Genomic DNA, 16,298 nt, shown 5'->3' on the forward strand with positions numbered 1-16,298 from the left:
TAACTTTGCATACTGGTCTATGTTATGCATAAGGCAAAAACACTAAAAATAATAGAATTTCATTAATTCTTAAATCTTCTTAAAATTAGTTTTAATAGTATGAATAATTTCTAAATTATTTCTAGATTTTTTTTTTGCTTTAATCTCAGCTCAGGGGAGTTTTTTGTTTGTTTGTTTTGGTTTTGGTTTGGTTTTTTTCCCAATAAAGTAACGGCAGAGGATATGGAGAGTTTATCAGGATAGTAACCATCTATGAGTAGTGCTCTTGAGGGAAATCCAGATGAAAAAGGAATAAGCAGAGGGAAAGCTTTTACAGTCCTATAGAAAGCTATGATTTAGTGAAATGAGGTTCCTGGAATTTAAAGATTAGATAAAAATAGAAGCTGCTTGTCAGCCCCTTTCAACCGTGGTGCTAATCAGGCAGGTGGGCCACACATTCCAGCTGGGTTGTTCCATCCCCTCAGGACCTATTTGCAACCTGCTGTGCACGTCTTTTTATATTAAGCAGCAGTTTAAATCATATGCCTCTTCAGACGCACAATGTCAAATGTCTCCATGTATCAACATATTTTTCTGTATGATAATGAAAATAACAGATGTTTTAAGTTGTCTTTTTATTCTAGTTTAGTTTTTTGGAATTTGGCACTTAGATAAACTATTTTCCCACAATTTATTAGAAAATATTTCTGATATACAATAACATATAAAATAATTTAATAAACCCCTATGAATCCAACACCAAAGTAAAAAATAAGATATTGAAAATATTCTTTAAGCCCCTGTGTATCTCTTCCCAACCATATTTCTTACTTGACCACCTCTTTAAAAGAAAATGTTCTTCTTGAATTTTGTGTTAATCACTCCCATTATATTCTTTGTAAGTTTAATACATACGGATATGATGACAAACAATAAATAGTGATTTACATATTATAAAATGTTATAAATTATGATATCTTATTTATTCATTATGATTCCAATAGCTTCAATTTATTTATTTCCTCTATAATTAATCCTCACTCATAAATACCCCATACTCGCCATGTGAAGTGTTTCAAATTTTTATTACAAACTGTGCTGCTTGGGAGCATTCTTATACATTTTTCCAAGAGCACTAATGCAGAAATTACTCTAGGATACATTATCAAAAGTGGGTTTCCATCTCATAGGATATCTGCATATCCAAGTGTAGTTGATATTCACAAATGACTCTAGAAATGTCCTCAAACAATAGTATTTCTGATGGTCCAGTGACAGTCATCTGTGTTGATTCCAGGTTCTTTGGTTGACCTGTTCAGATTTGTCTTCCAGTCCAGTTGTTCAGCTTGGTGCTATTCAACGTGTTAACTAGTTAGGTTATTTTGAACTATCTTAGTTGTGCGTTTAAAAGGGTCTCACAACTTACTTAGATGTGCCTAATTCTCTGAATCTGTGAACATTCTATTCTCTTCATATTCCACATGCAGTAATCTCGGTGTTTGAAATGTAGGGCAGCATAGCTGGCCCACTGCTGCCTCCCCTGACAATTTGCATGTGCTGTAATTGTCCTTTCGGCTTCTGAGGCTGTGTTCTTTTCATTCCTGTCCCTGAGAACCTTGGAAATCATAAGTCAAGAACACAGGTCTCCAGATATGAAAACCTCTTGGCTGTAAATGACCTTAAAACACTACCAAAGTACAGACATTTAAGTTTATTTCTTGACTTTTTATGGTCATATCAGTAGTATAAACCTGCAATCCAAATCCTTATGAGGACATGCCTAATGTTACAGATACGAAGGGAATTATCTTCTCCCCAGCTAGAGCTCAGCCTAGAAACGGCACATTCCCTTGTTGCTTCTATTTGACAAACATGTTATTTTAGGAAATTTATATATATATATATATATATATATATATATATATATATATATTCTTCTGTTTGATTTCCATGCAAGACAGTTAATTAACGCATGTTAAGTACCTGTTGTCATCAACTGGTGACATGAATTATCTGTTTAATTTTTATCTATGTCTATGTGTGTATATGTGTATGTATCTGTGAGTGTATGTATGTATCTGTCTTCTATGCATCTACCAATCATTTATCCACCATTCCATCAATTCTTTTTATCCTCATCCTCTCTTTACATTATTTCAGCCGTTTTAATTTGTTTGATTGTTCGCAGAGGGACAGTAGTCGTGAGTAAGGCTCTTAACCCCTGTCCAGGGATTGACCCTAGCTGCCAGTCCACCAGGGGCCAGGGGCTAGAAGCCAAGTTCCCTGATTCTTATCCTGTTTGAAAGTAAAAATGTTTCAAGGAGGAAAAGCTCCAAAACAGGTACAAAGTTTATTATTAGAGACTCAACACAACTTATGGGAGAGCACACAGAGAAACAGTTTATTTATTTAAAGCAGAAATACACACCCAGGGAGGAGGGTGGGCGCCTGAATGAGGAGCACCGTGAAGAGGTGATTTAAATCACTTATATAGGACAGTTCTTCCGGGTCTTTGTTCACATTTGGCCAATTATCTTGTTTCTTTTTTCACACCTGACTCATCTTAGCACCCTCCCCAAGATGCGTGTGCAACAATTTTCTAAGATGGATCCCACCGCGGAGGGCTGTGTGTGCATGTCCATACATATTATGGGGTGGCACCCCCTCCCTTTTTGACCCCCAAGGAGCCTTCCTGTGCATGTACAGTTAGGGACATTTTCCTTGACCTTAGGTGGGCACCTTATCTCTTTACTTCAGCAGAGCTCAGCTTCTGCCACTGGCTTTGTCCTTGGCGTGTCTGCGTGAGAACAAATCTTCAGTGTTACTCCACTTGACAAACACCAGCTGTCCAGCCCAGAGGCCCATCTATCTCCTACCTCATGATGACTAAGTTTTATGTGTATGTATACTTATAAAACTGTACTTTCTTGTGTTTTTGTGGTTTGAATTCACATCAACAGGACTGCTTTTGTTCTCATTCTGTTGATTAATTTTTCACTCAGTACTCTATTTTTAAGATCTTTCCATGCCATTTGATTATTGCTTCTATCTGTTGAATCCCTAGTCTTTACAAATCAGTTCTCCCAGTGATCACCACATCAATTGCCACCAATACCTTGTGCCACAAACAATGCTGTGGTGGTCATCCTCCCACCCTATTCCTTTATGGAACTTATGAGAATTTCTAAGCATTTAGAATGTGTGGTTGGCAGGGGATTATTCCTACTTTATTGCTCTGGTCTCACGCAAACAGTAGTGTGTCTTTTGTAATTTTATTTTTTCTTGAATTTTTTTTTCTAATATACAAAACATTTATTCCCTAACTATACAATAGAATTTATCTGCTAAAGTATTTGGGTCTCGGTATTTGGAAAGATAGATTTTTCATAGCAATTTCAGGCATTCTATTGTTGTTTTGTTTTTGTGTTGTCTTTTAAGATTTTACTTACCTATGCATGTTTTCTTTTTTCTTCTTATGCCATTTTGATATTTTGTACCTTTTCAGAAATATATCATTTACATCATTTACATTTACAAGATTATTAGATAAGACTTTTAGAATATAGTGCTTAAATATCCTTTACATTAAATGCCTATTGTCTGTATGTCCAACTTTTTTCATGCCACATCTTCTTTACATTCTATCTGTACTTTTTAAATCAGTCTTGCAAAAGGTTTCTTATTAATCTTAACAAAATGAAAGTCCCAGTTTAAACTTTGTTTATATTCTTCATTTCTTTTTGTTCTCTATTTCCTTGATACCTATCCTTTTTGTTTATTTTTATGCTGTTACTATCTTTTAATCTCTTAAGTTGAATGCATAGTTTGAATTTTATAAACTTTCTTGTTCCCTGATAATTAAAGCTATAAATTTCCCATGAAAGTTGTTTTTGTAGAGCTCCATGAATTTTGTCATGCAGTGCTTCCCTTTGCTTCAATCTAAATATGTCAGAATTACTTTATGGTTTCCTTTTTAATCAAAGGATTATTTAGTAATCCATTATTTAGATTCTGGATATAGGGTGCTAATTTCAGCATCATTTTGTTACTATTCTAACATTACTGAATATTATCTGATAAAATTATATGTATAATTTTCCCATTGGTTTTTATGAAGTTTCCTTTATGGGCTAATATACATTCAATTATTATAAATGTTACATATGTGCTTTAAAACAATACATTTTTTTCTTCATTCAGTATAGGATTCTTTACCTAATAGCTTGAGCTGATTCTCTTTAGAATTCATAGCTCAGATTATTCTTTGCTTGAATTTTCAGTTTCTGAGAGGTTGTTAAAAACCACACCACCACTTGTAGGTTTATTTGTAGATGTATCTACTTATATCTCTGTTGAATCTTTATTTAATATAATTAATTTATATATTAATTCAGTGTTAAGTCTATTAGATGAATATATGTTGGTGATGGTTATATCTTCTTATTTTATGCGTCTTATTAAGACTATATTTTCTCTCTAATTCCTTCACCATGCTTGTATATTTTTTACGTGCATTTTATCTCACATTCTAGTATTGCTATGCCAAATATCTTTGTTCTTATTTGGAATAGTTAGATTGATTGATATAGATATACATTTCTGTTCTTTTAAGTGCTTCTTGAAGACAGCATGTTGCTAGATCTTATTTTTTGACCCATCAGAGTTTTAAATGGTGAATTTAACTGTTTTTAATTACTATTATTACTCTTACATTTGGTTTTGTTTTCAACATCTTCCATTTATATTTCATGTGTTTTACTGTACTTTTATGTTCTATTTTTCTTGTTTCTTCCTTTCATTGTATAGATATAATTTCCTTTAATTGGTTTAAATGTTATAGTTTGGTTTCCTCATTATCATATAAAATCTCTACTTAAAACTCAGGTTTATATTCTATTTATCGATTTATTAACTTCCTTAACATTTATATCTACCCATAGAACAACACATACTTCACTTAGATTAGACTTCAATCCCTTTGTAGTCTACTGTCTGTCCTCCCAAAACACAAGTTGATAGTCTACATCTGTGCCTTTACCTAATATGCAACTAGCTTTTCTTTTCTTTTCTTTTTTTGTCCTTGTTATTTAGGCAATTATATACTTGTTGTCGTGAAGTTATTTCCTTGTCAAATTCTTCTGGAGTCTTTTTTCTCATCTTAATGAAATATTTTCTCAAAGAGTGACTTTCAAAGTGAAAGAGGAAAAAGTCACACCACAACAGTGAAGAACTCTGCTGAATTATTGACAGCCCAAAATATTGAAACCATATTTATGCCTAAAGGTATTTTATTATAAACTCACATATAAATGTTAAAAAATTAATTTTAGTAATTTAAACATTTCATTGTCTTCTTATAAGTATGTTGCTATTGAGAAGTCTGATGTCAATATAATTCTTTTTTTTTTTTTACTATAATTTACTCTTTCTGGAATTTAAATATATATGTACAGTATATGTAATATATACATATACATATGTCACTGATCTCTTTATATTTCACTCTATGCAAGCATTTATAATTCATTTTCTTATATCTTAATTGATACGTTACAAACTCTTTTGATTCTAGATTAATTACATAGTGTGGATAATGTATTTCCACTATTTCTTCTACTCTTTCTTACTTCTATTTTTAGGTTTCTATTTTGCTGGAATCCCTATTAACAGTTGAAGGCACTACTAATTAGAAGCCTTGTATCACGTAACTTCACTGACATCTTTTCTAACACTCTTTCCAGGATTCTTTGTCTTATCTCACTTATACTTTGCTAATCATTCTGCTTCATTCTTCCTGCAGTTTATTTCATTTCTCATTTTATTATTTCAACTATTATACTGTTCAAGATTAATATTTCTGCTTAGTTTTTCTCTATGATTACTTGTTCTCATTTCATTTACTAAAACATTTTCTTAAATATGCCCATCATGCTTATTTTAAAATTATAATTATCTCCTATGGTTTATGCTGTCTATTTGTCTTTATCTTCTAGTAATTGTATTAAGATGCCTAGATGTTTTGATCTGCAAAATCATGTTTAGGCACTGCTCCCTGTTAATCCTGATTTGATTCAAAAGAGAGTAAGAGACTGCAGTGTTAAGATCCTTAGACACCAAAGAACCATTTCTGATCTTCCCGGTACTACAAATGTTCCACGAACTCCTGTACTGAGAAGTTTACCTTTCAACTCTTTGAAAGGAACAGTGTTGTGAAGCTGTAATGCCCTTAGATTGTAATCCATAAATCCTGTGATCTTGAAATACAGTAGGTAGAGAAATACATGAGCAAGAATATATAATCAGCCAGCTCACTCCAGCTGGGGGCTTGAGCTGCACTGAAAGTATTCTGCTGACAGTGGGCTTTGGGGTTTTTGCAGCAGACATATGTGTTACAGTACCAGTGGAAAGGACACTTATAAGGCTTTTGTAGCTAGATAGAAGTGGAGGGAAGAGCAAATCTCCAAAGATTTCTATCTCTTCTCCAACCACTTCTTACTGGCCACCTACACCAGTCATGACAACCTCTGAACTTCCCAGTAGTTTTTTATAGGCTCTTACTTGCATGTTTTAATTTGCTTTATATATTTTTCCAAAGAATTAGCAGACAATAGAAGTTGAAAAAAATTTTCCCAGTTCACATCAAGCGTCTTAGCATCTTGCCAGCATCTCAGTTCTAACACTGCAATTTGCACTGTCCCAAGATCTTTTGTCTGCCCTCCCCACATAGGGTATACTGAGTGGGATAAATGCTCACTCTTTCAGCATTAGCCGACAGTGTAAATTTCCAGCTATCCCCTCTGGTTGTGGACCCTATATCTCTGAGAGTATTTTTTTCAGCACATGTAGTTTATGATATTACTCAATCTCAACAGTCCCAACATTTTTGTACTACCCATTACTATAGTTTTCTTATTTCTACTTGTGTCTTCATTTGCTTAATGATTTTAAACCCTTGGTGACTTGAAACCCATAAAAGGTGTGGAAAGAAAATAATATGCCTAAAAAGATCTTGCTGTGGTTTATGACAAAGAGTGTTTTTCCTATTGTTTTCCTCTAAGAGTTTTATAGTGTCTGGTCTTACATTTAGGTCTTTAATCCATTTGGTGTCTATTTTTGTGTATGGTGTTAGGTAGTGTTCTAATTTCATTCTTTTACATGTAACTGTCCAGTTTTCCCAGCACCACTTATTGAAGAGGCTGTCTTTTCTCCATTGTTTGTTCTTGCCTGCTTTGTTGTAATTTAGGTGACATATGTGCATGGGTTTATCTCTGGGCTTTCTATCCTGTACCATTGATCTATAGTTCTGTTTTTGTACCAGTAACATATTGTCTTGATTACTGTAGCTTTGTAGTGTAGTTTGAAGTCGGGGAGCCTGATCCTCCGGCTCCGTTTTTCTTTCTCAAGATTGCTTTGGCAGGAAGAGATATGGGGATATATGTATATGTTTAGCTGATTTGCTTTGTTGTAAAGCAGAAACTAACACACCATTGTAAAGCAATTATACTCCAATAAAGATGTTTTTTTAAAAAAAAGATTGCTTTGACTATTCAGGGTCTTTTCTGTTTCCATACAAATTGTAAAATTTTTTGTGGTAATTCTGTGAAGAATGCCATTGGTAGTTTGATAGGGATTGCATTGAATCTGTAGATTTCTTTGGATAGTATAGTCATTTTCACAATGTTGATACTTCCAATCCAAGAACATGGTATATTTTTCCATCTGTTTATGTCATCTTTGATTTCTTTCATGAGCGTTTTATAGTTTTCTCAGTACAAGTCTTTTGCCTCCTTAGGTAACTTTGTTCCTAGGTATTTTATTCTTTTTGTTATGATGGTAAATAGGATTATTTCTCCTTCTGATTTTTCGTTGTTAATGTATAGGAATACCAGAGATTTCTGTGCGTTAATTTTGTATCCTGCAGCCTTTCCAAATTCATTGATTAGTTCTAGTAGTTTTCTGGTGGCATTTTTAGGATATTCTATATATAGTGTCAAGTCATCTGCACACAGTGACTGTTTTACTTCTTCGTTTCCAATTTGTATTCCTTTTATTTCTTTTTTCTCCGATTGCTGTGGCTAGGACTTCCAAAACTATGTTGAATAAGAGTATTGAGAGTGGACACCCTTGTCTTTTTTCCTGACAAGCATTAGTGGAAATGCTTTCAGTTTTTGACCATTGAGTATGATTTTTTCTGTGGGTTTGTCATATATGGCCTTTATTACGTTGCGGTAGGTTCCCTCTATGCCCATTTCTGGAGAGTTTTTTAATCATAAATGGGTGTTGAATTTTGTCAAAAGCTTTTTCTGCATCTACTGAGATGATCATGTCGTTTTTATTCCTTAACTTATTAATGTGGTCCATCACATTGATTGATTTGCATATATCGAAGAATCCTTGCATCCTTTGGATAAATCTCACTCGATCATGGTGTATGATCCTTTTAATATGTTGTTGGATTCTGCTTGCTAGTATTTGTTCAGGATTATTATATCTATGTTCATCAGTGTTATTGGTCTATAATTTTCTTTTTTTTGTGATATCTTTTTCTGGTTTTGGTATCAGGGTGATGGTGGCTTCGTAGAATGAGTTTGGGAGTGTTCCTCCCACTGCAATTTTTTGGAAGAGTTTGAGAAGAATTGGTTTTAGCTCTTCGCTACAGGTGTGATAAATTTCACCTGTGAAGCCATCTGGTCCTGGACTTTTGTTTGTTGGAAGATTTTTAATTACAGTTTCAATTTCATTACTTGTGATAGGTCTGTTTATATTTTCTAATTCTTCCTGGTTCAGTCTTGGACAATTACACCTCACCAAGAATCTGTCCATTTCTTCATCGCTGTCCATTTTATTGGCCTATAGCTGTTTGTAGTAGTCTCTTATAATCCTTTGTATTTCTTTTTTTTTACTTTTTTATTTTTTTTGTGGTATGTGGGCCTCTCACTGTTGTGGCCTCTCCCCTTGCAGAGCACAGGCTCTGGACGCACAGGCTCAACGACCATGGCTCACGGGCCCAGCCGCTCTGCAGCATGTGGGATCTTCCCAGACTGGGGCACGAATCCGTGTCCCCTGTATTTTGTTTAATATTTAAGAAATCATATCTTACAATCATGTATTTCTTCTGAATCCATACTTCTGTCCAGATTGTCTTTGCTAATCTTTAACATACTGTCTGAAAGGATCTGTTTGCCCATTTCTACTATTGAGCTGGATTTCATGTAGTCTATTTATGTAATAAAGATAGCACTTTGGGATTCTTCCAAGAAATGGTGTGGTATGAAGTAAAACGTGAATCGTCTGCTTTGATTTAGCTTTGATACGTAGCCAAATATATATTTCTTATTTTAAGACAAGACCACTTTGTCAGAAAATGTTTTGGAAGAATATTAAAATTGAGATATACCAAGAGATTGGCACTTCTTCTATTATGGACAAGACCTAAGTTTTCATAACATAAGAATGGTTCTCAAAAGTATCATGCAGACAGGGTAAAAAATTTTTCTGACCTCTTAAGACTTATCACATAATTAAATAATTATAGTTTTCTTCTTAACATTTCCTCATTTAAAAATTAACATTTAAAATATAAAGTGATAGTTTGTAAAATAAAATTGTGGATAATACATATTGCTTAGTGAACAATGCGATATTTTAGTGATAGAAACAAATTGGAACGGTTATTACTTTGAAAATCCTAAATTATACATATATGTGTATAATCACACACACACACACACACACACACATACACACACACATACTGACAGGGTTCTAATACACGTTTAGGAATAAATGAGGTAGTTTATCCCTTTTACCTTCCTACATTACAAGTCTGTTCCTACTCTTCTCAGTCCATAAATTAATAATTAATTTATCTTCTGTAAATGCAGGCTTCTTAAACATTTACCATTTGTAAAATTTTTAAGGATATTTCATTGGTAATTTATAATTACATACAATTGTACAAATAGAGATTTGAGTGTTAAGAAAATAATAAAATAAAATATCAGTGAGTGCTAAGCCTATTTGACTATAGTTAAAATAAGTCACTGTATATTTATGATGGCAAAACTCAGTTAGGATTTCAAAAACACCAAGCTGTTTTACTCAATTGACCTCACAAAAACCAGTGCATTTAAAATCTGTGCTATCTCCACAAATTTTTGACAAGCCATCCTACTTCACCACTCAGCAGACTTTCCTTCTATTACATAAAGAAAATAAATCATCACAGATTGAACATGTTTAATTCATCATATCAAACCTACAAAGCTCCTGCATTTATAACCATGCCTTCCTATGCCCACTGGTTACATTAGAGGAACTGGTGGTCTTTCTAACTAAATTTTTTCCCCACTTATGTTCTTTATCACATCTACTTTTTCAATAACCTTATAAAGTTAGTCTAATCATCTCTCCCTTTTATCTTAATCCTCTCCATTTCTACTATGTATCTCCTATCATTTAGACTTTCTCAGTTCTCACTTATGTAAATAATATATTATAAATTTATACAAAATAAAACAAAAAGACAAGTGAGCAAAACAAACCCTATACCTCTGTGGACCTCCCTTCACTCTTCAGCTACACACCATCCTAGACCTTTCTTTCCCAGCTGTGTTTCTCTCATTCCATTTTTACCACTTCATATATTTCTCAATTACCCTCTCCTTCAATGAATAACTTCAGTTTTACTTCCAAGTCCAAGCACCATCAAAAATGTGCTTTCTTTTAAATCAGTGATTCCATATATGTCAGTTCATCTGAAGGGCATTGCCTTAGATGTAATTTTACTAGAGCAGTCATAATAATTCTATACTATTGAAAATCTCACACTTACATAATATATTCCCTAGTATTCCATGATTCCATGCTCTCCTGTTTGTTCTCCTATAATTTGTCTATCCTTGCATTGTCTTTTGTTGGCTAATTCGACTTTATATTTTTCTTATATTGTTTACAATATTCAGTTCTAGATCATTTAACTCTATTATATGTTCTCCAGATGCAGTACTGATGATTTATACATAGGCTGGTGATTTCTAAATCTATGAAACTTGTTAAAATATCTTCCATAAGTTCCAGGTATTTTGACCATCATCCTACTTTGCATCCTCAGAGTGATATTCAAAGTAAAATCACAGTCAAATATCAAACCCATGAAAATGTCAGGTTCTTTACTCTTAAGAGACAGAGAAGGATTATTTTAAGTGTCTAAACAACAAGGAAGATGGAGAGATGAAGATGAGAAAGATGATCGAAGAAGTCAGGGAAGATCAGAAGTTTAGTTTTAGACATGATAGGTAAGCTGTTATTAGATAATCAAGCAGAGATGTCAAAAATAAAGCTGAGTCCTCAAGTCCATTCTCTACCTCTGCGTCTTTATTCCTGTCCGCCCATAGGTTCTTCATAAACATTTTTTTTTCTTTTTAGATTCCACAGGGAGGGGGAAGGGTAAGCTGGGATGAAGTGAGAGAGTTGCATGGACTTATATATACTACGAAATGCAAAATAGATAGCTAGTGGGAAGCAGCTGCATAGCACAGGGAGATCAGCTCAGTGCTTTGTGACCACCTAGAGCGGTGGGATAGGGAGTGTGGGAGGAAGACGCAAGAGGGAGGAGATATGGGGGTATATGTATATGTATAGCTGATTCACTTTGTTATAAAGCAGAAGCTGGCACACCATTGTAAAGCAATTATACTCCAATAAAGATGTTAAAAAAATAAGTAAAGCCGAATCTTTGAATCTGTAGTACAATGTTGAGGATTAGCTAGTGATATAAATTTGAGTCCTTAGGAAAAGTATGACACTTAAGGCCAGAAAAGTAGAAAAGATCACCAAAGGAATGAGGTGTATAGAAGAAAGTTAAGGGCTCAGTGTCTAGGAAACTAGTAGTTAGAAATTGAGGAGACAAGAAGGAATCAGTACAGGAGATAGAACAGGGGTAGCCAGACAAGAGAAAAATGAACAAAGCGGGACACTACCAGAAGGCAAGGCAAGAGGGATAAAAGTGTTTCTTATTTGGCCATCTTCCTTATCTTAGAGGTAATGCCATTCTTCTACTGGCTTAGACACTTGAGATCACCCTTTTATGCACTGTATCTCACACCCAACACTTATTCTATCAACAAACCTTTCCAGCTCTAACTGATATTCCAACTCCACTGACACCACACCTTTCTGAGCCATTATCACCTCCCACCAGGATTCCTGCAATACCTTCTCTACTGGTCCCTCTAATTTTGTCCTTCCCTTGTTCAAACTATTCTCAATAGCCAGAATGATTCTACCGAAATGTAACTCAGATAATGTTAGTCCTTGGAGAAGAAACTCTCAATGTTTTTTTCATCTCTCTCAGTGCAAAAACCAAAGAAATAACCAGGGACCTCAGTGCTAGTCTCTCTGCCCCTGTTGCCTCCTTGATTGAACTTCCTACAAAACACCCCTCACTCAGCCTGTCCTGTTACACAGGTCTCCTTGGTATTTTTGACAATGCCAAGACCTCCTGTATCTCAGGAAGTTTGCAGTTGTTTTTCTCTCCTAAAACATGTTTTCCCCAGTTATATCATCTCATCTCACTCAGAATTTTATTCAAAAATTATTTAACATTATACACCTGTGTAAAATTGCAGTCATTCACTGCAAAATAACTCCTTTTAGGGTATATCTTTTTCTAAATATAATTTATTACCATTTATGTAATAATTAGGTTCCAAAAGGACATAATTTTTTGTCAGTTTTTTCATCCTTCATAGTCTTATCACTTGGAGCAGTGTCTGGCACATAGAAGTGATCTATGCAAATTTGTTGAATGAATGAATGATTAAATGAATGAGAAAATGGCAAAAGATGAGGAGAGAGACACAGATTTTTCTCTTCCTCAATACCCACTTGGAAAATTTAAAGCAGCTTGACCTAAAATTATGAAAAAATAATGTACTTTTAAAGCAAGGAATTTATATTTATGTATATAATATACATAAATTTGTACTTCATATTTAAATTTTAGTTTAAATGAACAATAAGTACTCTAAATTAAAAATACATCAGAACTGAAAAAAATCAATTAATTAACAAAGGACAGTACATAATTTAGTCACAAAGCTTGGATGTGTTAGAATAAGGGACAGAGTACAAAGTTTTAGTCTAATAGAATTATACATAGGGTTGGCTGTTCCAGTAAATATACATTTGCCAATATGCATTTTTATTATCATAATCTGACTCTGGGATGAGTGCTTGCTGCAAAATAAGTTCTTTATATTTTTTAATGTGTTTATAAATTTTACCAAAATTTATTGGCATTCATACAATTCTGCAGTTCTCTGTGTATGTGTGAGACATTTTGTTAGGAACATATTTCAAAATTATTTTTAGTATGATACCCTGAAACTTTTAGACAGAGTAAACTGTGCTTGAATATGAATCGAGAAGTTATAGAGTGCACAATTTCTACTTAAAAACTTGAAAGCAAGCTAATTCTTCTGGGGTTGCCTGGTAACTAATAAGGAGTATGTCAAATTGAAAGACAGGTCTGACTGAAGCAGCCTTGAATAAATAATACAATTGTTGTCAACTTTAGCCTCAGAGAAGCGAGACAGGGGTGAATTCTAAGCTAAACTGAAGGAAAAACTGTTGAAACGTCTCGTGTTTTTTTAATTTTTCGTGAATTATCCACTGTTTGCCCTTAAACCTTTTTTCTCACTAAAATTTTATGATTAACATAGAGACATTGAAAGCAAATTCTGAAGATGTCATTGGAATTAAATGGAATGAACCAAGACCTTTTTAGGGCATAATAATTTATTTATTATTCATTAGGCATTTATTTATAAGTCCATATTCTTACAATGTATTGGTTTCTTAGAAAAATTTATGTCCACTAAGAATGATTACTGCTTTGATAAAAGATTTAACATAAGTATTTTTTAAGTTGAGAATTGTGTTATGGTAACTCCTGGGTATATGTACAGGAAAATATTTTTTGACAATTCTTTAGTTATAGTGATACTTTATATCAGCCTGTTGGTAAAATACTTACAAATTTTGAACTATTTTTGTTTTATTTCCAGCAGGAAAAAAGTCAAGAACGTTCAAGAATCAAAGGTAAGGAGTGACTATTTTACGATCATAGTTTTATACATTTGTGTAAGTATAGGAGAAGGAAAAAAAAAAAGACGATGCTACTTTGAAATTATAGTTAAAAGTGAGAAAACAGTGGGACTTCAAAATCTTCAACATGATTTTAAAACCATTGTGAACCCTTTGGGAATTCCCCAAGGCCATTGAAGATTCTCCATCAAGATTTCCTTTCTTCAGTAGTGCTTTTGGAAACTTTGACACAATTTTCTGTTTATTCCCTGAGTTGTTCTCATTGAATTCCTCCACCAACCATTGTCCATGGACTTGAGGACTCAGGGAAGGGGAAGGGTGAGCTGGGGAGAAGTGAGAGAATGACATGGACTTGTATATACTACCAAGTGTAAAATAGATAGCTAGTGGGAAGCAGCTGCATAGCACAGGGAGATCAGCTCAGTGCTTTGTGACCACCTAGAGGGGTGGGATAGGGAGGGTGGGAGGGAGACTCAAGAGGGAGGAGATATGGGGATATATGTGTATGTATAGCTGATTCACTTTGTTATAAAGCAGAAACTAACACACGATTGTAAAGCAATTATACTCCAACAAAGATGTTTAAAAATAAACTAGAAGGAAGAAAATTAAAAAAAAAAAGAGTTGGTGTTCTGTCACATCTATGATTTAGCATATGAACCTTTTCAAAATATGTTTTTTAGAGACTGAACTAGTTAGTCGCTGCTATCTCACTTTATGTTCTCTGAAAAAGCAAGAAAATATGTATTTATATATTAAAAGTTGGTGATAGCTTTTTGTATGGCATAGTCAATCCTAGTCAGACATAGGAAGGCTCTTTACACCATAAAGACCATCTTCAGTTTTGAAATGCACTCACTGAGGTAATAAATTACCCTGAGTAGATTGTAACCCTTCAACCAGGTTTTTCCATCAATGTGTGCTCCTGCCAATCATAATGATAGAACTTCACAGATTTTTCCAGGGTTAGGCCTTCTGGTCTCTCCATTCTTATTCTGTGTTTTGGGCATCCTTGCCCACCTATCCCTTCCCCAAGGTGTAGTAGTCCAAGCCCGACAATGGAGCAAAGCACAATTGCCTTGTTTTGTTTTGTTTTAATTTATTTTATTGAAGTATAGTTGATTGACTATGTTGTGTTAATTTCTGCTGTACAGCAAAGTGATTCAATTTTATATACATACATACATATATATATATATATATATATATATATATACACATACACATTCTTTTTCATTTTCTTTTCCGTATAGTTTATCACAGGATATTGAGTATATTTGCCTGTGCTACACTTTAGGACCTTGTTGTTTATCTATTTTGTATGTAGTCGTTTCTATCTGCTAATCCCAAATTCCTAACTTATCCCTTTGCCCACCCCTCTCCCCCTTGGCAACCACAGGTCTGTTCTCTGAGCCTGTTTCTGTTTTGTAGATAAGTTTATTTGTGTTATATTTTAGATTCCACATATAAGTGATATCATATGGTATTTGTCTTTCTCTATCTGACTTATTTCACTTAGTATGATGATCTCCAGGTCCATCCATGTTGCTGCAAATTGCATTATTCTTTTTATGGCTGAGTAATATTCCATTATATATATATATATCTCACATGTTCTTTATCCATTCATCTGTCGATGGGTATTTAGGTGGTTTTCATGTCTTGGCCCTTGTAATAGTGCTTCTATTAACATAGGAGTACATGTATTGCTTTGAATTACAGCTTTGTCTGGATGTATGCCCAACCATGGGATTGCCGGATAATACGGCAGCTCTATTTTTAGTTTTTTGAGGAACCTCCATACTATTCTTCATAGTGGCTGCACCAGTTTACATTCCCACCAACAGTATAGCAGGATTCCCTTTTCTACACACCCTCTCCAGCATTTGTTGTTTGTAGTCTTTTTAATGATTTCCATTCTGACCCGTGTTTGGTGGTATCTCATTGTAGTTTTGATTTGCATTTCTCTAATTATTAGCGATGTTGAGCATTTTTCTTGTGCCTGTTGACAATTGTCCTGTTTGATTCCATTCTTTTGGCACAGGAAAATTTTTTTAGAGTTTTTTGGAGTTATACACAAATAAATTTTAAAATATAACTGTGGAGAAAGTTACAAAGATTACATGTATTCCTGAAATGATGAAAGGATTGTTACACTTTTGAGGGTGGCTAGATTGATGATAGCAATTTTGCTTACTTAAGTCCAAATA

The 16,298-nt window shown here is 33.9% G+C and overlaps 1 protein-coding gene across 3 annotated transcripts in view; it reads left to right on the forward strand.

The window, feature by feature from the left end:
- The window catches only part of FSTL5 (follistatin like 5), a 615,591-nt gene that overhangs the window by 43,965 nt on the left and 555,328 nt on the right, over window positions 1–16,298 (forward strand). For 2 of the 3 annotated variants that reach the window (XM_019926752.3, XM_019926753.3), the window contains exon 2: window positions 14,052–14,082. In XM_019926752.3, coding sequence (XP_019782311.2) covers window positions 14,052–14,082 — 31 coding nt within the window. Of the gene's footprint in view, window positions 1–14,048; window positions 14,083–16,298 lie in introns of all 3 variants that reach the window. The other variant, XM_019926751.3, reaches the window with a different exon arrangement.

Source organism: Tursiops truncatus, chromosome 5 (assembly GCF_011762595.2).
Source record: "Tursiops truncatus isolate mTurTru1 chromosome 5, mTurTru1.mat.Y, whole genome shotgun sequence".
Classification (NCBI taxonomy): domain Eukaryota; kingdom Metazoa; phylum Chordata; class Mammalia; order Artiodactyla; family Delphinidae; genus Tursiops; species Tursiops truncatus.